Genomic DNA, 26,642 nt, shown 5'->3' with positions numbered 1-26,642 from the left:
AGACAAACATTTTGATAAAGCAATGGCATTCAGTCTCCACCGCATACACTATCGACTGTAGTTTCATTACAACTTGGGAGCTATCACAAAGTGTGCAAATTTAGAGAGCAAGTAACTGCCTTATATAAAATACACCATACTACTCTGTCCAGGGGAGTAGTCAGGGCACAGCTTGAGCCCTCCATGGAGCAGTCTGCTTTATATCAAATTCTACCTTGACTTAAATCAGCAAGCAAGGCTTAAGTAATTTTTATTTTGTACTGTAAGACCAGGTGATTCATAGTGGTTGATAACATTTAAACGTGCTAATTTACTGGAAGATACAGTCTTTCTTGAAATTTAAGAGCTTCTATGATCATTTAAGCTAATTTACTGCTTCCAAGGCATTTAGATTCTTTCTACCTTTGTCATTGTGTTAAGAGCTTGGAGTGATCCATATTTCCCTTGTTAGGTAATTTTTATTCACCATATTCATAAGCTCTATGCAGATGGAAACTTGTCTTCAAATAACATGTATACAAAGAATTATGAAGTATTAGTTAACTCAAATTCCCTTTATTGTGGTATAGAGACAAAATTTCAGCAAAACATACTATAGATATTTAAACTTGCTACACTAAACAGAACAATTACTAATCAAGATTTTAGAAGTAATACTAGATTTTAGAATTAAAATTCTAGATTTTAGAATGCAAGATTCAAGAAATTCAAAATTTTAGAAGTAAGATTTCATCTTTTTATGTTATTCATACAGTGTAAGCAAAAATGAGACAAAAAGGAGCAATTTTTCTGCTTCTTTGTCCTCAGCTTCCTAAGATGAGTGAAATAAATGCTGAGCATATTAGCTGAATAAAGAGAGACAGAAGGGACACTGCTCTCCAATGCCTACCTTTGCATTTAAATAATGGCTTTTGTTAAACAAGTGGTTTGCTTTTCCTCATACTTCAGCAGTAAGACATATACCAGAGTCTTACTTATTTCAATTTTCACAGATCACAGTAAATTAAGAACTTAGATTTAATTAAGAGATAATTGCATTTGATTTTGTAAAAATTCATCACTAATAATGGACTTCCAAATACTTAAAAAATAAATTCTATTTTACCATGCTAGTATTAAAATATTAAAGAATCAGCTTACTTTTAGCAATGACCCAAAAGAAGGGAATAAATCATGTGCTACAGACCAATGCTTTGGCTGAATGCCACTTTCAAGTGCTTCCTGGGAAAAGGCAATTTCAGCTATCTGCAGAATTTTGGATCCTTCCAGCACAGCATCCGCAGGCCGGTTGACCTGATCACATTTGCACTTTATGTGGGCCACCAGCAATACCTACAGCTAAACTGCACTCTCAGGTTTGGCAATCCTTCCCTTGAAAAAGAACTGATAAATAATTGAAGAGCCCAAGCTGCTAGAGGGAACATGCTCTACACTGGGGGTATGAATTTCAGCCACTGCTTTCTTCATGAATGATGCATGAATGTAAGCTGAGCAGAGAAATGTGCGACTTAAAACCAATGTACCGAACACCAACTCTGCTAAAGGACAGCCTGGAATCTCGCATACAGCTGGACAACTCTTCCCCTTGAGAGCTGTGGGAAGCTAGGCTGAGGAGTGCAGAGAAACCTCAGAGGTCGACTGAGACTGATTAAATCATATCTGCCTGGTAGCTTTCCTCTCCTTTAACCCTGCTTTGGTCCAGAGTACCAGGGAAATGACTCCTTTCTGGAGCCTGTTACTGGCAAGTCTCCCTGAAGGTATAAGCAAACCCTTTAGGAATTAAGACTAGCTGTGATTTTCCTACAAATTTTGACATCATGCTGTGCTGGTTGTTAATCAGCCCCAGCAGGACCAGTCCCAGCTCCCTGTGCACTCAAAGGCAATACTCCCAGCAGGTCTCCAGGAGCAGCAAAACACCCAGAGCCACCCAGCAGCAGCTACTGCGGAGCAGCATGAAGCTCTTACAATAAACCTGTGGCACAAGCGCAAACGGCACTGGAAAACGAAGTGCAGCGCATCTTGGCTGAAGTCTGACATCAAGTAAAGCCCCAAAGCCTGGCGGAAGCAACCAAAAGCCTCCAAATTTGCAGTGTCATCTGCCTTGGCACAGAATGGCAAGGCCAGGGATCTCCTGCACACCAGAGGGAAATGAAACAAGCCGTCTCCACATTGGATCCTATGCTGTGACCCTTATCAGAATGCACTATTAACAGTATCGTTATGAGCAGCTTTCAGAAACAAATCTGGCAGGAAGCCTGTTCTAATGCCCTTCTCGCTTATCAACATCTATTTGAGAAGAAAAGGAGAGATCTACAAAACAAACAAAAGTAACCTGGGAACTAATTCTTCTGCATGATTTCCACAAGTCATCACTTTACCATAGCCGCTGAGGTTATAAAACCAAATGTTTAACCCACACTGTGCTGGTAGATTTCAGTCATCTCCATTGAGCAGCAAGTCAGGTTTATACCTCAGACTTCTACAACTTCGTCCTCAAAAATTTATTGTTTGAATTGTTTTACCACGTTTTTATACATTAAATTTTCTTATCCTGGTTCTTTCTGCTCTGCAGCCTGAGGATGTGGTAACATCCACTAATACAGCCAAGCTTCATCGGAACTAGCATTTCAGTGGGGATTGTTTGTATAAAAATACAGAGACATTTCAATTACTGGTGAAAGATAATCAAGATCAACTGCCTGTTTTTTCCATCCAAAAGAAAACAATGATACAACATCATATGTATCCCCAGAAAACATATGATGGTGATCCCAAAGGACCCCAAAAGGTCATCTTCTAAAGGACCACAGCTGAGAATTCCACCCTTCCATGCCCATTCAGCCTTTGCCTTTCCCCTCAGTCCACCCAAGAAGCCTCAATTATGAAGGAAATATGAGACTTGGATCTATGTGCATAGGATACAAGCAGATCAGTTATTGTTAGGGCAAAGATTTTCAGCAAACAGTTGTCCCTGAACTGTTCAGTTCATGACCAAATCTCTTCTCATCTGAGTTTTAATTGAACAGAATTTAAACAAAGTTTAACAAATGTGCATATGTAACATCTTTGACTTGGTAACTACACCACCCCAGCACACCAGGGAAATACCCTCTGTCTTACCTGCAGCTGCAAGAAGGGAATGTTGAAGAACTTGTGCAGATACTTGAGGCCAAAGCTGTTCTTCATGGAAGACTCAGCATAGCGAAAATACGAGGAGCCGGGAGGCCTGTCTCAACCAGATGGGTAGAGAGAAGAAAACTGTACAAAGGACACAGACTGCATACGCACAGAAGAGGTACTTGCTGAATTACATCCATGAACAGTCCTCATTTACAAGACAACCCCTCCATCCCCAAATGTAGGCTAGCAGGTCATTCTGCTAGGGACTCGTTATTTTGTTTACAGACAAAATTCACACTTTGTTCCTCCAGAAGGTGGCTGTTGCTGTGCTGCAGTGTCACGCGGCTGCCAGAGTAAGAAATACTATGGCAGGACACTCGGCCATTGGTTTACTAAACTGGGGGTTTCACAGCTGTACAAGCTGTTCATTTCTCAGTGAAGGTTTTGTTTTAAAACCACAAACAGACTTGCATAAGTCACATATAGAGATGAACTTGTAAATAAATTATTACATGATGGATCAAGCCTTAAAATTGATGCCATTTCTGTGTGGCTGACGCAGGCATAAACAAATGAGATTAGGAAAATGAAAAAATGCCTTAAAAGCATAAAACCACACAAAAAGGTACAATCTATTGAATCCTTATCAACAAATAATATTTTATACTAAATAAAAAAGTGCCTCAGATCTCTGCATAGGGGAGAGTCTTGTCTGGCTGGCAAAGGTGTATGACATGGCTGTGCCCAGTAAATGCTGCATGTGAATGCTCTCAGAGGAGGAGCAAGGAAGACAGCTGCACTACCTGGCTCTCTTGTAGCAGAATTATTTGGAGTAGAGAACAGTTGTGCTGCAGGGAGAGGATTCTTTCACAACAGAAGGACTATCCAGAAAGACGATGTCCCCTTGGGAAAAGTACTTCTGAAAGGCACATGCTGACAGGCATGTACGTACACATGAAGTACTGTTTCCAGGAATATAGCTAACAATTTGCCCAGAACAGGCTCCTAGATCAGAGCCCATTGTGTAAACTGAAGCAGCTGTGTGAGACACCCTGAGCTATGACAGCTTAAAAGCTAGGCAGAGGGTCCAAGGATGAACATGACGTGCATCTGAAACATGGCAGCAATACGGTTATCTACGGTTCATGACAGAGAATAGCTGAGGTCTTCTCCCCTGCCCAGTGACCACGGTGCCATCTTACCTGTTTAGATTGTCGATGAGGTCCCGCACATCACCTGGCAGAATGACTCTGTGCTCCCCCATGTCTCGGTAATTCCCAAGCACACACACTGGAACATGGGTCGGCACTTTAGGAAGCTCCCTCAGAATATAGTTAAATGTCCTTCACCATAGGAGAGAGAGAGATAAAGGCAGGTGAGTGGGAAACATCATTCTGTGAGCAGTTTCATGCACAAATCATAGAAAAAAAAAAGTACAGTTTTTTTCCCCAAAATCCTTCCAAAACTGTAGATTCTTTGCTCCCCCCCTGAGAAATACATTCACTGTAAATACGTCTGTATCATTCTTTATTCAAAAACAACTTTGCAAGTTCAATCATCCACTTCCACCAGCAGCCTCACATCTCCTACAGCAGTATTACCCTCAGTCCTACAAAACTGTGTGGGGTCAGGAGGAGGAAAGGATTCCCTCCCTTCAGCTGTCCACAGGCTCACTGACCCATACCAAACCTGTAAAACACAAGCTTAAATATAAAGCAGGAACTCTTTATCACCTCCTCTTTCCACTCTGGCTTCTGTATGCCTCTCGCCTTCCTCAGCAGATGTGCAAAACGAACAGCTCATTATTTCTGTACATTCTGTACATTAATGTAGCCTAGGGCCCCTAAATAATCCTTATGAATACCAGCCTTCCTGGGAATTTCTCACTAGCACTCCCCTTTCCCTTGTGTTCTGGAGAGCAGGGGTTTGTATGCCCAGCATACTTTGCACCTGTGATAGCATTAATTATCAAGCCTCAGAGAGCAGTATATCAAAAACTGCAGCACACAAGCCCACGGGGAGACTGCTTGTTTGAAGCAAGCCCAGGAGAGGAGTATATAAAAGACATGTCAGAAGATAAAGCTATTATTTTAAAGGATACAAGCTTGCTTCAACTCATTAGGCTTGTTATCAACTCCAGAGTCCATCTGGGAATCGAGAGGTCTAGAAGTCATTTGTTTTCACTAAACAAGTGAGAATCACATTGTGCATGTTGCTTGAAGATGTCTTACCACTGTTTGGTGATGTCAAACATCATCACTACGCCATTGCAGTTTTTATATACGTCCAGGAACTCTGCATCTAGAGCCATTTCTGACTCTGCCTGCAGAAATGAGGGCAAAAGCAGCAGTAAGTAACTTGATTCAACTTCAGGCTTGTACAGAACACAACTGAGTGCTGAACAGGCAAACCTTCTAAAGTGACAGCCACTATAGGAAGTACCTGTGGATTACACATCATCATCATTTAAGCAAGATACCTGGTGGTTCACAGTTTCCATTGCCTGCAGAAGCAGCATGTGAAGCACCTGACAGTCTCTGAAAAAGACAAGTCTGACAGCAAATGCTAAAACCCACCCCCTCCTCTTTCCTCTGTGCCCCTAAATCCTGTGTTGACAAGATAACTCCATGTAAGATGCAGGATGGAGGATAGAGGACACAGATCCCATTCCTTCTCTTTGCTGACCCAAATATTGGCTGTACTGCTAACGCTTCTGGTGTATGAAGTTTCTACCAAGTTTCTCCCATGCAAGGCCAAAAGTATTTTATTACTACCGGATTTGTTTCTCATCATTGGGACTACACACTGCAAACTACAGTACTGGTCACAACTCAGCCTCCAAGGCTCCTGTTGCAATTTGGTACCTATGGAACAATTCTCACTCACTTCCCAGTAGTGGAAAATGCACCCATGTTTGCGAAGGAGGAGGCAGCTGTGATATCTGTTCTCATAGAGGCTTCTTCCCATAGGAGAATATTTTTAAAGAAGATTCCCCTAATCTGACTACACAGATTGAGTACACCCTGGTGAAACAGGTAACTCTTCACTGCCCTGACCCATACCCAGAACCAAGTGCTCAGCTCTCTGCATATCAATCACGCTGCCTTTCCCATCAATTTCAACAAAGTGGTTATTGAGCGGGTACCAGAACACCAGCCGGGCACTGAGCCCCAAAGGGCATGGACACAGGAGCACTAAACATGAACAGGAGCAATAAAGCTCTTTAAGAGCTGCAGCAGAGATCATGGTATCAAGTGCCTTTAAATATCTTTTTTCCTGAGGATAAAATCATACATCTTTTGAAAGAGATGCCATGGAAGTTCACCAGCAGCCCAAATATGGTTTGGGGACTGCAGTAGTATGGTCTCCCATACAGCACTTTGTTCTACAGCGGAAGATCCAAAGGAGACACATTTGTGCAAGAGCCTTGAGGAAGCCACTCTGCTTACATTTACACACTAGGTAGCACTTCTATTGCCCCTTCCTCCACTATATTTCAAAGGGTGTTCAAAGGTAATTGATAGCCCAGTTTTAAGGAGCAGCCAGAGAACATGGCATCAAGTGACTTCTTCAGGTCTCACAAGAAGTCCATTACAAAAGGACTTCCTGCCACTGACAATGTGCAGACAGGTACAAAGCTACTGCGTAAACATCTAGGGCGCAGTCACTTCCAAAAGACAGAATGGAAAACAGCAGGAAAGTTGTGGTGAGGGCATGAACATGGATAAAATGCACAGGCAAAAGAGTGAAGACTGTCAGGGATCACATTGTCCCTCATCTGCCTGCCAGGCCGGCCTTAAAACAGAAACAAATATAGAACTTACTCTCCATGGACCAAAGGTGGATTAGAGGCCTCCTGCTAAGAGGCAGACATCTGCATTCAAGGTGACTCACCTCCTGAGGGTCATTTTCCAGTTTCAAACCATCTCCTCGTTTTTTGCATTTTCCTTAAAAAGAATTGCAGGAAAAAAAAAAAGCAAGCATTACATTGGGAAAAGAACTCCAGGATGGGTCTGGGCAGGACTGCAGCATTTAGAACATGACCTTAAAGCAGATCCAACTTCTACTACAAGCATGGGGAATGAGGGGGGGTGGGACAGGCAAGCCTTGCTGAAGAATACCAGCTACCCTGTTCAAGAATAGCAGCTAGTCTAATTCAAAGATGAATAGGAAGAAAGTCTGGGGTAGCTTAAACCATGCTCTTCACAGCATAAAGTCACAATGACTGAATAATACAGGGTTTGGTGCATCCCCTGATGACAAAGGGAAGCTGCTTTGTTGCACTTTTTGTTGTGTTAGTGTCAAAAAAGCAAAAGATCGTAGGGCTGAACAGCACAGCTACATATGCAGCCTTCCTGAGATATGCTATGACGTTGCTGTGCCATGTCACTGACCTGAAGCAAGCAGTCTTGTAAATAAATGTGACCTCAGAGTCCATCAGGTGCTTTGGGATGACTTGTGACCAGAAAAAGCAGTGTCAGGAGACTACGAGAACTTAATAGTCAAGACAGAACTTATACAAGGGGAAATCCAAGCAAAATCAAATACACTGTGGTGATGGGGCTGTGGAGAAGCCCCATCTAGGAGAGACAGCCTACACATGCATGGAAGGCCAGAGCCAGAGGCTCAGGTCTGGGCATCACCAGCAAAGGTGCAGAAAGGAAATCCTCCCAAGGTAGCATCCAAAGCCACATGCTCTAGAGATATGCACACAAAAATAAGCTAGAGGATAGGTAAGACTAACTAAGCTCACAGGAAAGCAAAAGAGGCAACAGGCTAAACACTTGGAGAAGACACTAAAAAACCACTACAGAGACTTGCCCTGCAGTTCCATAGCTACAATCCCATCTGGAAGAATCTACAGAATCTCCAAGTCATCTGCTTCCTCTAAGGCAAATGCTAAAATACAGTCCTTATACTTAAATGGCAGATCCCCTGAGACTGCTCCCTTTTCTCACAGCTTCAGTAAGCACTGGGTAAATTCACAAACTGACATTTTAGAGTACCACTGGCATTTGACTCAGCACCTCCAGAAAAGATGTCGGCTTTTTTAAACTTCAGGCTTCCCTGAAAATTTTGTGTTATATCCGTTACATCATAATCATGTTTCCAAATCTTAAAGCCTGCAACCACAGCAACGAGAGAAGATGACACCGTGGACGTGCACCTAGGATTAGCAGAGTGGCAATCAGCTAATCATTTTCTGGTGTAGGCAGTCAGCACTAAGAATTGCTGGGAGTCTCTGTATGCAAAAGCAAGGACATCTTTCACCTCGTGCTGCAGAAGTTTAGTACGGACATGGCCACGAAAAAATCTGTCCTTGCCCCACAGGTATTGTTTAAAGTCTATGTATAGCAATTTCCAGTTTTATAAAATTATGAGCACTGCACAATGAATAATCCTGCAAGATATGGAGTTATGTTTTACAGATATCAAATATCTTCCAGATGTTACTGACAGCAATTAAGAACTGTACTTCCGAATTAACTTTGTTCCATATTTTCCTAGTCTAAATAATGATGAGTTAACTAAATTATAATGGCAGAGACTTGGAATTCCTTCTGCTAATTTCTAGAAATTCCCCGTGTCACTGATAACCGAACATGTTGGCAGCTTGGATGCATCTGCAAAAAAGCTCCCATTGACTCTCTAAAAGACTGCAACACTGGGGACCAAAATAGCTTCCGCCAGCTATTCAACATGGTTCTGCCAGATGCTGCATATGAAACAAATTGTTTCGTTCTTTTTGCACGCAGGTCAAGGATAAATAATTACAAAATACAGAGTTATTCATTAAAGTTCTAATGCTGCAGGATACAGCAGGAGATGCCACTCCCCATACCCTGACATTGTGCCTGGCGGGTGCTTCTGTGCATCATTGCAAAATGTTTGCTGCCCTCGTGTCATCTTACTGTTGACATCTGAAAGAGGCAGAAATATTAATCCTAATCCTTCTGCATTCATGCATTGTGTTTCCCTGCAGGATCCAAGTATGGGCTCCGATTTTTCCTAACACAACTGAAGGTGTGGAATGTCTAGGACATGCATGCTTTTTCCCCACTTCAATTAAATTCATTTCAAGTCAGTGGCATTTGTGTGGCTTCTCTGAGTATCAAAACATCACTATTTCTGCATTTACTGCTTGGCATGACCTAAATTTCCAGGTATTAAAAGAGAAGCCCAGGCATCCACAAATACTCTTCATAGTTCCTCTTATGCCGAGCAATCAAGGTTTCTTTCTAACCTGGGCACATTTACAACCAATGCTTTGAGACTGAGTATATGACTTGCACGCCTCTCCCTGCTTATGGCTTTGTGTGTGTATCAAGAGGAATGAGTAATATTCTTACATGATGCTCATCACTGCTGTAAAGGAGGTCATCCATAAAGGAGCAATAGAGCTGAAAAGCGCATGTGTGTACATATTCATGCACAATGTCTATTTTTGGAACCAAAACTGCAGGATGAGCCAAAGACAAGATGTATGTAGAGAAAAGATGCAGTTCAGCCTGTAAAGGCAAGAACACAATGAAGACTGTGTTATTATACAAACGAGGTCCTGTGTTTAAGGTTGCACTGATGTGTAATCTAGGAGCCCCAATTAGAAAGCAAGGGTCTTCATGCTGCGATTGCTGAGCTTCTCTACCTAGAATGATGACCGCTCCTTACTTACAGGCATACCAGCAGCACTGAAACTAAATAACCTTGCAGCAGTTCCCTGAAGTCTAAAGAACAGTTCTGACTGAACACCAGAAGACGGGGTCCGTGGTCAGGACCTGAGAGCCTCTGCACCTCTATGTAGCATCAGTTCTTTTGCAGGATAGCAAGGATTCAGCACAGCTTGCTAACAAATGCTGTCCACAGTGCAAGGGAGAAGCTTCTCCTCACCATTCAAAAATACACATCTAGAATATTTGCAGCCCCAGTGTTATCTAACTTATGACATCTGAAAATAACACAAATATTAATTCCGATCTTTCCTTCTTCTTGCAGCAAACCTCAGGGAGGGAGAGAGGTGACGGGGCATAGAAAGGAAAGGAATTTCTGATGGGGAGGAAAGAGTTTATACTACTTTGGGGGCCAAAGAAAAAAAAAAATTATTTTATCCCTTCAGCCAGTGTATGAGAAAAGATGCAGGAACCAAACTAACAGAAGTTACAAGACAGGAGATCAGAACTGTTCTTGAATCACCTGCATTCAAGCAGCTTCTTTGCATTCAGGATGTGTTACAGCTTTATGACCCGCAGCAGTTACACAACTTGCTGCAAAGCCAGAAAGATGAGTCAGGACTGTAACTTTTGCTGAGAGATATCTTTCCTACGTTCTATTAGTTCCAAGGGCAGCAAAGGAGACGGTATTTACTACACATGCCGCACAAAATTCAATACAATCCATAGCCGGGGGCAAGCTCTACTTGTTAAGATCTAAACAAATATCATCATTACACCAACGAGCCCCGCGCTCTGAGCAGGCCCAAGGAGAACACAGCAGGCTGCAGGGAACTCCATAATCCAGTGCTGCACACTAAAATAAAGAAATCCCAAAGAGTCAAGGAAAAGCTAAGAGGAGCAGTACAGTATAGCTGTTGCCATTCCCCCCCCGCCTCAGCACACTAACCAACCTCACAGGCTTTAAGCTTTCACAACAAAACTCCTCACGCTTACAAATTAACAGCTATCTGTAAGCAAATGACACCAAGGCACCAGCCAGGCAGGGCCAACAGGGCTGCCTCCTGCACTCCTAAAACAGTCTGGGGGGGGCGGAATGAAAGCACACTGCTGAACTAACACGGACAGGGAGGCACACTGCTGGTAAGTGTGAGGAGAAACGCTACTTAGTAAAACCACATTTAACTTCAGTGCAAAAATGTACATGAAGTTTTTCAGGGTGCAACTTATTAAGTTTCCCCAAATCCTCTTGTGCATGTTCACACCGAGACGTGAAGAATGGCAGCACTGCATAGCAGAGAAGAGGCTGAAGCTGCTTTACAGGACTAAAGTTGAAAACTGCAGTTTATGGATATATTTTTTAGACAGTCTAGCTCCATCTGCACATCAAGCTTTCGATACATCTTAATTTAAATAGAGGTCTTAATTTTCTCTAACAAGGAACAATCCTTCCAAACTGGGGAAACACTGGCAAAAAAAAAATGCAGCCTGGAAAAACAACGTTATGTTGAAATGCATGTTCAGATCGTACATTTTTTGGCAGTTTCAAGTCCAGCCGGATAAACACAGCATTCTGCACAACTCTATGCACGTTAGCTAGGATCTGGTAGGCAAGGAAAAAATGGAGGATCATGTCTTGTCAGCACTATGCTGCAGCAGCACTGAATACTTCACTACTAAAAGTCTACAGTCTAGATTAGTGTCACTGTCACCAAAAGCATCACGCAGGAGGATTTTTTGTCCTAAGCATGCAGAAAGAAGAACAAAAATGTCATGAGATAACATTATGGTGAAAGTTAGATATGAGCAAGCTCTTAATGGTTAATTTGCACATTTTCTTAAAGTTGTACTTATCAAGAATCTGCAATGCTATGGCAACAGGAAAGGATTTGATTTTGTCACATTACGATGATCTGAATTTTTACACCACATTAAGTACATTTGATTACATAAAAATACATATCTGTGGTCCATAAGTAGGGATCTTAAGAGAATGAGTTTTATTTCAAAAGAATATGAAGTGGAGAGAAGAGAGTCCCTTGAGATTTCTAACACATGCTCCACTGTCAGAAATGAAAGCAGTATCAGAAGAGCCGTTATCAACATCTGCACATATCAAATCCGATCTGTTTTGTCAAAAAAATGACAAGTCTATAGTTGAGAATATGACTCTGCTCAGAGAAGCTATTCACAGAAATAAATGCTGGAACCACATGATTCCCAAATTAAGTGCCTATCTATTCATACCAAAGTTGCAAGGCAGCGAGAAAACAGCTGTTTTGCTCAGATTCCAGCCCTGCACATTATCCCAGGATCTGAAAGCCTCACTGTAATCAGACTGACTTCAGCAGTAACCCTGACCTAAGTAAGGTTTTGTCTACACTGTGAAAACTGTGGTTTAAAAGAATAAAAAGATAAAGTGCCCAGGATTTTAATTTAAAGTTACTAACTCAAGTTTAACCTAAAGGCTCCAACATGCATCCAAACTAGAGCTGCTGTCTTTTAACTACCTTTTCTTTGTAACTTTCAAAATACATTTTAGCTAACATGAAAAATTAAATTTCTCCCTTTCCCACTCCCTACTGTACTTATCATCTTCTTTTTCAGTGTTAACACATGTGAAGTTGCACAGGTGGTACAGCAGAGGTAGGGCACCTCAGATGCAGTTCTGCTGAGGAATGCGTACCAGCACAGATTCTAGCTAAGGCTGCAGGAAAGGCAGCAGCAGCCAAACCATAAACGTTTCAGTTTCAATGACTGTGGTCAACAGGTCTGACCGACAGAAACACAGAGACAGGAGCACAGCCCATGAGCAAGGGATGATCACTTCTAAAGCTGCTTTCCTGACCATACCCGCACTTTAAACCAGGAGCCTGGCTGGTACAAAATGCCTCTCAAAAGCCACACAATATTTGCATTTGGGGCTACAGAATGGGCTGTTAAGATTTATATCTGAACCGAAACCCCTCCTAGCAACAGATTCCAGTGCATCCAGATTGGCCCTGCATCCAGATTGTGTCTTCCTATGTTTTGGGGGTTTGCTTTTATTTTTTATAAAATAGAACTTTATACTCTGACAAAAATTGAGAACTAATGAAAAATGCATTTATACATCATAATACTTTCCTTGGCTAAGCCCTTAGAAAAGATTTTGGATTAAATATATTGCATTTTCTGACCTAAGTGCATTTAAGTAATTGGCTTCTCTTTTATCCTTCCCTCCTGCATACATTATTCACTGCAGACAACATTTTATCAATTTAACAATAGCATTCCTTTACAAAAACAGCTTGGCAAGAACTTTTATAAACAGAACAAAGAACTCAGTAGCTGTCTAAACATATATAAAACTATAAAGGAGAGAAACTGAAGTTTATTATAAAGTTCAGAGAATCTGAATACACTAAGCAGCAGGCTATTTCATCTGTCACGGAGCACATGAAATAACTGCTTCTGAATATTGGGTTTGATCTGAAGTTGATTGCAAATAATGGGCTTTAGCATAGGAGACTCCTCTCTGCTTTCCACATTTTTTCACAAAGTAGCATCCATGCACTTGAAAAAAGTAAGTACAGATGTTTTTCTAATGCAGAAGTAGATATTTCTGAATTCCATGTAAGTTTTTAATTGAAATTGAGAAAGAACAATGAATCTCCATTAGAAAAGAAGTTATAAATCTTACCTTTATCAACTACATCCCAGACTTCAACTTTAACGATATCGTCAGTGGCTAAAAGCACAAGAACACAAAGTGTTAGAAAAGGGTTTCACTAAAATGACCAACACTCAGCACTCGCTGCAGAGAGCTTAACCCAAAGCTAACATTGTCAAAAGAAAAGTAATTCTTGAGTGAGTTAAAAGAAAACCCAAACATAACAAGAAGGCAGCCAGCTGTCACAGGTCCAAGCTGTACACCAAAACTGTGCTACCTAAAGAACTTCTTAAAGACTCTTAGTCAACCTAAGAGATAGCTAGATTTCCTTGATGTTTTATGTCATATTTCAAGCATGTTATAAACATTTTGTGTAGATTCTTTTCACAACATACAGAGGTTGCCATATTCTTTCAAACAAGACATAAATTTACTTTGGAGAATGAAGTCTGGTCTATAAGCAAGGAGTACAACTGAAAAAAAAAAAGGAATATACACATTCAAGGAAGATCAACCTTACTAACAGCATCCTCACGTAAACATGACAAAGCGCAGAAATCCATTCTCTCTGCAAGTTTCAAGTTGCATTTTGTGAAATACATCACTAGCAATTTTGCCTCTTAATCACCTGCAGCATCAGTAAATTATAAGCAGCAACATATATTTGAGTTGCTAAAATCTGAAGCACAACAACCAAAATTCTAACTACAGAGATACTACTGCTGGTACTGACAGCTAGTAGCTTAACCTTCAGATGGCATGAGGGATGGGCAGCTTTGGTTGGATATTTCTACTGAATACAAGTAAGCAGTCTGATCTTCATGAAGATGTTCCAAGAAACAGCTGCTTTTTGAAAATGCTACAGACTACAAAGCAAAAGCTTGTACTTGGAACAGCTCTAAACATAAAGCAATCGAATAGGAGGATAATGTCTCAGAGTAGAAAATAATCTCATAGGATGGCATGAGAATTTAGCTAAGCGTCATTGTCAAGCCAGGAAACATTTCCTCTACAGAATTCACTGTTGGCTTAACTTAAATCTTTCAAAATATTTTAAAGACAGATTACAAATAAAGGAAAACTTTGATCTTTTGCTTTGGGAGAAAGATCCTTTTTACATTTATGCATGAAGCAAAATCAGACTCTGGTTTTCCTCATAGCAACTCCCACTTATCTTCCATTTTGCCAGCAGGGCACAGGACAAACGGGAGGGTTGCCCAGGGTCAGCCCAGCCAGCGCATCAGACGGGACTGAAAACACAACAGGTATACAGCAGCCTGCAGTACCAAAACCTCTGCTTAAACCACTACACTCCCCAAATTAAGTCTGTCCCTGAATATTTCTATGGACCATCAAGCCAAGGCACGGCTAAAGTCCAACCACTCCCCATTACTCACTCAGCTGGCACCCAGCTGTACAGCCAGCTACTCACACCCAGGCATGGGCACAGCAGGGTGCTCCCCCTGCGACGTGGGCTGCTCGAGTCCGTGGTCCGTTCAGGGTGTGCCAGGACACACAACAGCTAGTAGACATCTGCCCCCAAATTCATACCCTGCGGCTGGGACTGGCAGTGCTGATGTCCCTGAAGGACAAGGGGACGGACAGACCAGCAAAGTCAATCCTGGCGCCTTTCAACAGTCAAGACTTTTGCGAAAGGACAGGAGATGTTTTCTTTTCTCAGACGGCAAACTTCGCAAGGGCACAGGAGGAGGCCAAAGGGCTTCTTGTTCCTTCTAGCAGCACCATGTGAAGCAGCACATAAGTACATTAACAAGGGGCTTCCACAGAGAAGCTGGAACCCCATTTCAGAAAAGTAAGCCCATGGGGTGACATGCAGTGCTCTCCTAGGAGGTGACGCAGTAGCTGGCACTGGGACTCTGCTCCCAAGCTCCAGAGGTCTCCACCGCCCTACCCTAACACCAGATGCACCCCTCAGTTAAAACTTGTTCTCCTGCTGAGTAATTTCTGCAGTACTGACACCCTGCTGAGCAATTTCCGCAGTACTGACACCCTGCTGAGCAGCAGCACTCCCAGATAGCTGAGGAGTTGAACCGTTTGACGCAGGAAGACCTGCTCTACACTGTTTATCTGAGGGGAAGCACAGAATTTCACAAAGAAACTGACTGCATGAGATCCAAGAAAACCATTTTTCCATGTGGGTGTTTTTCCTGTTAGCACCAGTGCTCCTGCTAGCTTGTAGCCAGTAAGGTCTTCCTCTTCATCACCAGCTTCATTCCTGATTATCCTGAACACACAAGAGGATAATTACTTCAGTGCTGCTGTGTTGGCTTTGGTATGACTCATGCACAGCAGCATTTCCCCTTAACGGCCTTGGAAGGCATATTGCAGCAAAAAGAGTGCCAATTCGTCCTTTTAACTCCATAACCTGGGTTAGCAAACCACTCAAAAAATGCGTACTCAGCTGCCATTTGGCTAAGCACTCTGTAGCCAGTGGCACACTAAGACACTGCTTTCCCAGAAAACGGTGGAGAGGTGTGAGAAGACTCCAGTTGCAAGGAAGCTCATTTTAAAATAAGAATCGTTGCTTTATGGGTGGGTTCGTCACCTGGAATTCACAGACCCTCAGACATATTTACTCTCACGCAATTACAGGATTCCTTTCATATGCTTTGGATGACAAATCCTACAGAGCAGGGCAGCTCTGACATTCCTCATACCCATCTATAAACCATTCAAAGTATCTGAACAAAAGTATTTGACAATTTTTATTTCAGACTCCCTTCCTGAGACTGCCAAATAGGGAATAAAATTGGTGACTAGCATAATCTAAAAAAGTGTACATTAAGGTCAGGAAGGGTAACTTCTTACTTGGACACAAAAACTACAAATACCCATTACAGAGACCATTGGCACAGAAAAGTAATTTTCTTCATTCAGAATAGGAAGAAATAACACTAATTCCTCCACCTTTATTAATTCCTCCAGTATAAAATTTCTGAAGATATGACAAGGTGGTACGTTCTACATCTAAAATGTAAATCTTCTAATACCAGGCAATGTAAGAATCCTTCAATATTTGACAGGGATTTAATTAACATCCATAAATATTTGCTGCCAACTAACTACCTCATAATGCTTATTCAAGGTAGTTTGAGAGCATGATCACAGGAAAAACAAACTTTAATTTTCCTCTACAGATTAACTTAAGCCAACAGGGCAGTAACCAGATCTGAGCCAACTTCTCAGAGTGCCCACATCACCCAGCTTGGATGGAAAGTTTTCATAGCGGGAAACATACCTTAAAAGGTTTTTTAAAAAGGGCATTATTTTTTAAAACAGGTTTTAAGAGGGTCAATGAAGAATTTCCTATGCTGCTGGAAATTATTACTAAGAAAATAATACAGTGTTTTACAATGTAAAAGAAACACAAATAAAAACCACAATTTCATGTATAGCCTTCTAGATATTTAGACTAGCTCGGCAACACTTCACCTTGAGAAAAGTCCATCACCATATGTACATGTTGCTATCAACTCTAACTAGCAAGCTCCACAGAAACATATCACATAGATGTTAGAATTAAGCACTAGAAATCACAAATACACCTGCGGTTACCAACGTACAGCAAAAGCCAGCTTCATGTGTAGCTGTTTTCTAGCCCAGGATTGCATCCACGTTGACAAAGCCAGTGCCTAAGCCTCGGCTCAAAAGAACATACAGTCCCTTAAAATATGCAGAAACACGCGAGATGATAGGATCTTTCTCCAAACACCTTTTTGTATGTATACAAAAACCTGTATACATGTATTTTGTACACCTGCTCATGTATACAGGAACAATTGTATATGGTATGAATAAGCCTCTTCGAAATCAAATGCCAGAATCCCAGGCTGTGTTTACAAGCAGCACTTGTATTACTTACGCCGATTAGAGAGGAAACTGAACTCTGAAGTTTTTCCTATGATATTGCAGAAAACCACAATTAACATTAAGTAACATGGTTAGACTTGGAGATCTAAAAAAGAGGTATTTAATTTCTCACTCTGATCTAAGTCTGTTTAGGCTGAAGCACTCAGGTTTGATTTTGGAGATAGTTTCCATCACCTAAACAACTTGGATGCTCTATGTTCACACATCAATAACCAATGTGCTGATATTCTGAGAGGGAGGAAGAGGAGTGTGGGGGAAGGATGCCACAGCTAACATACAACACGCCAGAGGTTTTGCTGCAGGTGGGGAACATCGCTGCATGTACACTGCAGATCTGTCAATGCCTTGGGCCAGTTGATAGGCAGAACATCAGGAAGATGGTACCCAAAATAAAGACACTTTATGAAGAAATGTAGAAGCTAACAGGTACACCTTTGCATCACGGTCACATGGACAGTCCCTGGGAAAGAACCTGAAAATCTGTGACATCAGGCTTAGCTCAACATCAGATCCTGAATGAGAAAAAAAACCCGCTACTCCCACTGAGCAAAGATGACCTGTTTCTCACCCACATCCAACGCAAATCATAACCACGCATCCTTATAAGCCTTTTCAATCTCTGTCACGAGAGAGCTGACTCATGTGGAAGCCTGTCTTCGTAAGGGCAGGAGAGTGTCCACAACTCTGGTCAGCAGCTCCCTGTCGACGTACAACGGCAGTGCTCGCTCTCCTTGCGCTGAAGCCTATTAAGCCAACAGAGATTGAGAGAGCACTGCCCCAAGGCAGACCACTGGTGAAGCCACCCTGTGGCTCCATGACCATTATCACGACACTTGAGCATCATGGTATCATCCAGCAATACAAATCTGATTGGTGAATTAGACGAAGCACCCAATTTGGTGTTTACCCAAACCTCACTGAGTTTTCTCCCAGCTTTGAGGAGACAGAGTGTACCTGATTCAACAAAAGGTTAGAGTGGTGCATACGGACAATGTCTGACAATGGCAAACTAACTGCCGACTTTTTTTTTAAAGCAAAATCAGTCTCTCAAAGCAAGTTCATACTGAATCAGTAGTTCACCCCACAAAGGTGTGGCATTTTTGATGAGGAACCTGAAAGCTGGACTTAATGCACTGTTGAATCACAGCCTTATGCAATTTCAATGCCTGCAGTGTCTTCTCCAGGTGAGATCCAGGGCTTTCACAGACACATTATACTGTCAGAGCAGATGAGGAAAATAAAAAAATTTCACACTTCATCTCTCAGACTCAAACAAGCACTTAAAAAAGCTACTGATAAGATACTTTTGTGCTTCAGTAATTCAGCCTAGTTATTAGTACAATATTCATTTTTAAAACATCACCGTCACCAATTACAGGACAGTCTTTAATCGGCAAACAACTCATTTGGACCATGCTATTCACTTCTACGCAACACAGTAACACCAAAAGCAGGGTTAGCCTCAGAGACAGATTTCCATGATAAATCTGTTTTCATTAACAAGTCAAGTGTATGACAAATATTTCAAATATTTTGGATCACCTATTAAACGCTTTCCTTGAATTGCGGCTTCCAAAGACCTATCCTTTAGCACTTGTAACATATAGTTTCTGAGTAAAGTTATTAAAAACATGACTGAGAAACTATGAATAATAAATTAAAATAACAAGAATGATCAGAGACCATTTTATCTCCCACAAAGACACAGAAGAAAGAAGCAAACGAGTTTGCAGTGGAATTTGTACCCCCAAGGCATTGTCCCATGACTGTCACTCCCTCCACCCTCTTCCACCTTACTTTTATAATTCCAGTGGATGCTGGTGACTTGGATCTCCTGAGTTGGAATATATTCCTCAATAAACTTCTTTCCCTGCAGTCGGTGCCAGAGTGTGGTTTTCCCAGTGTTCCTGTCCCCTCGGATGACAATTTTCACTGGGGAAAAGAGCAAGCAGAAAAAGTTGGTTAAAAACCAATCAAAGCATGCTGTGAAAAGCACGTTAACTTTTTGCAAGCATTATTCAGATGTAATTAGTTCTCCCGTATTACACAGGCATGATGGGGTTTGTTAAAAAACATGAGCCTCAGCCATTAAAATTAGTGTTTATTCAGCTACTCACACTTGCTCAGCAGAAAGAACCAACATCAAAATTGAATCTTCAGAATCCGCACAATTTCAGCCAAAGTCTCTGCTCTTTCCATCCTCCTGCCTTCTCTACCTCTACCTAGCCCTCACTCCACTCTGCCATACCCTATCCCTTTGCTAGCCTTTTATGTCAGGTTTCTCCTTCAACTATCTCCTCTATCATTCCCATTTCTCCATAAACACTTCTCATTCCTTGAGAAAATACTCACTTCCTAGACGCAATTGCCCCAAGTCACTGCAAGCTCACGGACCCGTTCTCAGCAGAGCCGATGAGGCAGGCTCCTGCGTTCAGAGGTGCTGCTCCCTACATCCCACACGGGTGCGACTCTGAACCCCGGCCCTGGTGCAGCCGTTCTTCTGGGATGGTGTTGGAGAGCCAAGCGGTGAAAATCACCGCAGAGTTAAGCTGTCATTGCTCTCACCTGTCCCCAACTTTCTTGCACTGGGGGAGCATCCCCTTTTCCAGGGGAAGCAGAACAAGACTGCATATTGCTCTTCAGCTGCTCCAGCTCACAGCCCAAATAGTCTCAGGTGAGGGCGCAATCCTTGGCAGGGGCAAGGCAGTTAAAGTTCACAGGCATCTCTCTGCAATTGCCCCTGATAAATTCACCTAACTGCCCCTGTTAATGGCTACAGTTTGATTCAAATTAAATCAGATCAGTCTATCTTACATGCATTAGCAACAAGCTAAACTGAACCAAAGCAAGCATGCCCTTTTGGGGACATAAACTCACTTAAATATCAGTGCAATAAAACCAAGAGAAACTGAATCTCTGTGAGTCCTCCGTGCATTAGAGGGACAGTCTCTACCACAGGAGCCAGCCCTTAGCTGGTTTTGGGTGTGGGTGTACTGATGGCACTTGGCAAAGGCATTCTCAGAAATGCCTTTATAACTTTACTCAGCTCCACTTCACCGACCGGCCTCACACCCAGCTGCTGGGCTACTCAGCTCACTCACCACCACGTGCCTGTGCTTGAGCACACGTGCTTGCGCCCACAGCAAGAGCAGTCAGTCAATGGAGAAACTCATTCAAACCCTCCTAAGGAAGCGTCCAAAATATCAAAAACCATACACAACCCAACAAAGTAACTTCTGTAGCAATTAATATCATGAACTTTCCAGAGTCAATCCGAATGTTGCCTTGTTCTTTCTGAAAACAGTATGTGTTATTTTCTAAATTTTCCATTACATTATAGGATTTTTTTTTTTAAATACCATCCTTGTTTCAAGTGGCAACCACAAGACCATTGGGAAACGTAAGCTTGTCTTGAACAGAATTTTTATGCTTTCATTTTGAATAGGAGTTGTTATCCCCTAGAAAATGGGTCACTCAGAGGCATTTAATGGCAGATTCAGGTGATTAGCATTAGGCTGTGCATCACCATTTGGGCAAGGAAATCTGAGACTAAAGGCTGCCTTCTGTTGCAAGTCAGGAGTTACTGCAGGCATTTCAGAGAAAAGTTTAAGAGGTAAATTTTAAGGTGAAACATACACAAAGTCTGTGGAGGAGTTCTGTCTGGTGAAATTTTGTGCTGCAGTTCCACTGTGCTTTTGTTGTTGTACAGTGAGAAATACTGCTGTATATTCTTTTACAAAGTTACTTATTAAAATAGCAAAAGGATAATAAAGGCAAAAATTAACATAGCCATTTATAGGCTGACTGCACTTACAGGTCCCAGAGCATCTCTGCAGAGACAACAACCCACTTCCCGCATTTCCTGTTGCCCTGTGTGTGATTCCGTTTCCTACTTACAGATGGTGAAACAATCAATGGAGGATTCCTTTGATTTTTCTGAATTAATACAGCAAGTCCATGGCACAGGCAGAATGAGATTCCATTTGTCCCCTTTAAAATCCAAGCTTTTCTCGATGCTCTCACTGCCTACCTTAGAGAGCCATTTTAAAATTCATATTCCCCCATGAAGTGCAGCATGAGGTACCAAAACAGTGAGTTCCGAAGGACAAATAGAACCTTCCTTAAATAGTTAGGCTGCTCTCAAGCTGATCACTTTCAGGATCACCCCCAGATGACTTGACTGTGAGCTCTCCGCAGCAGGGGCAATCTTACCTCCCCTGGCACTTTCCTAGTGCCAACGGCATTATTTATGCAGCTACACATTGAGTTGGATCAAGGAAACTGAACTGGCTGAAAACTAACCCTAAATTATTCATTTTCAGTTTTCTTCTCCAGCTCGAGTGCCCAGCTGTGTGAGCAGCAGAAGCAGCACATGGGAGGCACAGCTGGAGCGGCAAGGACATCACCCCCACCCCTGAGTAGCTCACATTTAGATCAACGTGGGGTGCTTGTGGCACCACATGCTCAGGTTCAACAGGTCCAAGGGCCCTTTCCAGTTTCAGCACTCTCTGTGTTAGGATCTCTTTCCTCCTACTCATAGTGCATGAGTTTTCACTGACTTTTTTCCTGAAGAAGGAAAAAGTCTTTAAAAACAGAACAGGAAGGCGGCAGGTGATGTAAATAATTTTTAGGAAAACAAAATCTGTATTTGGGCTTTGGTTGGGGCAGGTGTACTCAGTGACAGGCATCTGCAAGACCCAAGAGCTGAGTAAGCTTCAGGGCACAGCCAGGCAGTTACATCACAGGCCTGGGCTGTGCCTGAATGTGGGAAGAGGACCAGTAGTCATGTGTGAGGTTAGTACTGTTACCTACAGGACATTAACAATTGCTGCCTTATTTTGATTTTAAGTTAGATCAGTACTTACTGCAAACAGCCACAGGTCTGTAGCAAAGACAGGAGAATTAGCTGTGGGAAGAAGGGTAGGGATAGGCAACAGATCAAGATGTGAGGAAAAAGGTAAACAAATCACTTTATTCATATTGCCACTGCATCAGGAAAAATAGAGGGATTTCTATTCTTCAGACGAGGAAATGGAAGCAGAGCAGCAAAGACACAGGCCTGTAAACCAGGTCTCAGAACAACTCTGAACTAGAAATCAGCTCCGCCAATATTCCTCCAGGACACTGCAGCAACTAAGGACATCAGACCCACAGCAAAGATCCCTGAACTTCTCTGCTAATAATCCCCATACGGAGGGTCATAACCTTGGCCTCATTAAGGTCTTTGGGACTGTGACTACAAGGCTGCAATTCAGATGCTTTAAGCTGGTTCTGCTGCCAGAAGCAGCACACCTGACCTGCAGACACCGGGGGGGAACGGGCCAGACAGCAGTCAAAGCAGGTTTGCCACGGGTTGTGCAAACACCTGCATCAGCAGTAGCAGAAAACATGAGAAGGTGGAAAGCAGGAGGAAGAGGGGAAGCCTTTCTTTTGGGAGTATTGCTGAATGAAAATACTTCAAACTACAATAACAGTCTGGGAACTACTACTCTAAAACAATATAAAAGAAGTAAGAACTATAATGATTACCAAAGGGATACACGGTATTAATTAAGTTTTGTCTTTTAAAGCACATTTTAGGCAGAAAAGTAATACGGGGAGGGACAGGAGGAATTCTTGGAGCTACTGACTGGTATTTCATCACTGGCAACTGCTCAGGGCAGGCCTGCAGCTCACCACGAGAGCAGCCTGTGCCCCAGGCAGACACAGCAGTGGGGTTTGTTGGGTGGTGTGCACACTGGATGCAGCGTTAACCAGAAAGCCCAGAGCAAAAGGCATTCTATGTTCTGGGCAACAGGACAGATGGATCTCAACCTTTAGCACTTCTACGTCTTTTGCTCCTGACACTGATCATCCAGAGATAACTCCCAGAAAATCTTCTTGCCAACCTAACCCAGCCAGAACCATTCATTTCACCCTTGTTTGCCCACCAATGCCTTACATACTTTCACGTTTGAGTAACCTGGTGCTGGTAACTTCCTTCTGTAGTTTGTCTTGTAATTTGTTCAAACAAGCACTGCTGCCAAAGGCATGAGATCCACCTCGCGCTCCCTCCAAATCAGCTCGCTCGCTCTGGCCTGCAATACCCTCCCTGGGCCAGCACAGCTATCCAAATGGTGATGCAGCAGACCTGATCCAAGTTCAAGCTATCCCAAGCAGGAAAAAAGCCCCGAACATAAGTTTTTACAAAGATTGGTTTCACATACTGGGAAATCATGGTCTCTCATAAACATCCAAGCCATTACAAACACAGTACAGACCCATATAATTTTCATCTCTTTACCTTCCATAGTGCTTGGCGAACACTGGTGTTATTTGGACCACGCTACATAAAACAGAAGAGCTCTGAGCAGATGATAAAGAGAACAAACAAGGAGTGTGTGTTGGGAATGCAGTATGAAAATGCTTTTGTTTTGAAATAGGATGTCCCATGCAGAGGAAGTGACTGCAGCCAAGGGCTAGTACTGGCCTTTGCTCTCATAATTTCATTAGAACTCTAAACCTACCTACCTACCTACCCACCCTGCAACACTCTTCCTTTTGAAAACTTAACTGAGTGGGAGAGAGACTGTCACAACAAATAATTTTGGTTCAGCTTAGAGGTGCATACTACCCAGTGCTTGCAATCCTCAGTGCCATTAAAACACCACACCATCTTCAGTATCACCTCAAAGGGCAGGGCTGTCTTACAAAACGTTACAAAACGTACTTGACAGCCATAAAGGTTGGCACAGCGTGGCCCGTTCTGAGCCCCACAGAGAGGCACCAAGAGGCAGGTGATAAGGCCCATGTCCCAGCCATTTGCTGTCCATTTTATCAGCAAGCAACTCAAGGTGTTCTCAGTGCACTAAATATACTTCTGGGAAGGAAACAGGTTTCATTCAGTTCATGACCAGTAATAGTCTATGAAAGCAAGGAAACATTTCTGTAAAAGCAGTCATCACAGCACCCTTTGGTTTAGGTTCAGGCAACTCCAGGGGAACAGAGGAGTTTTAAAGATTTGTATGTATTAATGGTGGCTAGAAAACACGTTTTGCATTCCTCTGCTGCATGTCATGTATTTGCTAAGAAAGGAGCATTGGCAATGCATAGGATTTGCAGTTCTGCCCTTCCTGAGCAATGGGCCTTGCAGTGACATTCCTTCACAGCTCCCCTTCAACTGACACCGTAACCTCACCGTGCTGGAACCTACCCCATCTATCCACTGCCATGGCTATGTAGGGTACTTTGAAGCCCTTTCGTAAGCCTGCCTGTACCTCTTATAAATATTATATAACAGCAATCCTGGGAAGAGTTACTATGGAGATTGGAAAGCTTCCCTTAAGGCAGTCACAGAAACCTGCAGTTTTATTCCAGATATGAAAGCAGTAACTAGAACACAAATCCTGATAAAACAGGGCAGAAATCAAAAAGCTGTCCTGCAGCTTTCGGTAATGAGACAAAAAGCAGCAAAGCTACAGTTGGTAGCTCAGCTGCTGGCATTTTTTGCCTTGCTGTATTAATGGCAAGCAGATACACATCCACACAGGTTCATTGACAATGCAGTTAGTCAACACGTAAGAGTCGTCCCTGTCACCTGCTGTGCCAACAGGATGCAACTGATCTGTACTGTCTGCAACACAAACGTTCACCATCTGAAAAGTGAACTCCTTTCTCTTACATAATTCACAAGCTGGTATTAGCTACCTGATCTCAAACATGTACCAGTGAAGCATATGGATGTGTTCTGGTCTGGGGGCTGCATGACGCCACTGCACAAATCAACGGCCTTTAACTAGCAGGTCTCCAGATGCGTGTTTAATGATGCAGTGCTGTGTTCCAAGGCACAACAGTTTCATCCTCACCCTCTGTCTTTCACTGGAAATCAAGTCCCTTAACAATAATACTGTGCTTCTGTTCACATTCATGACTGCTTGCTAAGACGCTAATTTTCTAAATTAAGCATTAGTGGCATATTTAACAGATAAAGGCACCAAATGCTCTCCCTAGTAAAGCAGAGACCTTCAAAACATATCAGTCCAGAAGCATGGTCAACAGTGGTTATACTAAACAAAGCAAAAAAAAAAAAAAAAAAGCCCCAAACACCAAAGTGCTAACCTCTCCATGTTCTGTTTCAGATTAAGATCCAACATAAACTCTATTCCTCCAACACATGTGCCTTTACAGAAATTATTCAGTGCCACATTTACAAATCAGTCTCCTTCCCAACTGCCAATCTGTCGGCCTTCTGCAATCTGACTTCACCGCCTGCCCGGATCCACCAGACGAGCTGATACTCACAGCGTTCTCTGGTAACGTTCAGCAAGGATGAACTACCTACCGTCCATGGCTCACAACTGTTACTTTGGGATGTATTTCACATGCTTGCAGTGCCCTCCTGAATTATCTTAGAAATAACCTTTACTGAGTTTCAAAGGAAAAACGCAACCCTAAGCCCCAACACTGAAAGGAAAATTTCTGAAAACGTTCCCCGAGAAAAGAGCAAACGTATCAGTTGCAGAAAAGATAGTCAGAGTGAAATTATGTACCAAGGGCACATAAAGGCATACATCACTCACCTTTTATTAAAGCCTGGCAGGGCAGAGCTTTTCAATAGACCCTTATCATATAACCACTAGAGCTTAATTATAAATATCATTATCCTGGGCTGCAGGGAAGGTCACCCACACACTCAGGGGAGTTACTCTCTTGATGCTTTAACTGACAAAAATTGATTTAGAGAGAACTCTCTTGTGCCACAGTCAGCGGAAAGCAGGCAGCCGTTCTGCTGACTGGGGACACTGCTGCACTACAGGTTCCCGAGTCCCGCACAGAAAGATAAAAGTTTCCCATCCCTTACTCCTCCCACGCTTCCGCGAGCTCTAACGTTTAATTGCAGACTTGGCTTTGGGCGAATACTGGCAAAAGCACCGCCACGCACAAGGAAAGCGTATGCGTTTCGGCGTCCCACTGGGGTCCCTGGGCACGCTGTGGGGCGTCAGATGGGACGGACCGATGCGGCTTGCCTCCCGCCCGGGACTGGCAGCGCCCCCCGACAGACCCCCCGAAGCTGGGCTCCGACTCACTGTTATACTGGACTCCCTTGGCAAACCTCCTCTGCAGAGCCTGGTTCATGGACTGCAGCCCCGCAGGGATATTCTTATCTCTGACCGGAGTCTGGTCCGAGCCCACCAGCTTCTTCAGGGCTGAGAACATCTTCCTGGTCCCACACCTGCGCCTCCGCCTCCAGGAAAAGGGCTGCTGCTGCGGGGCTCAGGGGCAGGGCGGCCCCGGGGGGGGCATAGGGGGAGGGCACGGCTCGCGGGGGCGCG

General features: G+C 42.9%; 1 protein-coding gene across 1 annotated transcript in view; it reads right to left on the bottom strand.

Moving 5' to 3' along the window:
* RABL6 (RAB, member RAS oncogene family-like 6) overlaps positions 1–26,526 on the bottom strand; it is a 54,960-nt gene extending 28,434 nt beyond the window's left edge. Inside the window, exons 1-7 of the mRNA XM_010292217.1 lie at positions 26,397–26,526; positions 19,129–19,263; positions 13,471–13,518; positions 7,015–7,067; positions 5,352–5,443; positions 4,323–4,463; positions 3,121–3,226 (exon numbers count right to left, since the gene is read on the bottom strand). Of these exons, the coding sequence (XP_010290519.1) occupies positions 3,121–3,226; positions 4,323–4,463; positions 5,352–5,443; positions 7,015–7,067; positions 13,471–13,518; positions 19,129–19,263; positions 26,397–26,526 (705 nt within the window). The remainder of the gene's footprint in view (positions 1–3,120; positions 3,227–4,322; positions 4,464–5,351; positions 5,444–7,014; positions 7,068–13,470; positions 13,519–19,128; positions 19,264–26,396) is intronic.
* Between the last annotated feature and the right edge of the window lie 116 nt (positions 26,527–26,642).

The sequence above is a fragment of the Phaethon lepturus genome, unplaced genomic scaffold, assembly GCF_000687285.1.
Source record: "Phaethon lepturus isolate BGI_N335 unplaced genomic scaffold, ASM68728v1 scaffold14478, whole genome shotgun sequence".
NCBI lineage: Eukaryota > Metazoa > Chordata > Aves > Phaethontiformes > Phaethontidae > Phaethon > Phaethon lepturus.
This window is presented reverse-complemented; position numbering and strand designations above follow the sequence as displayed.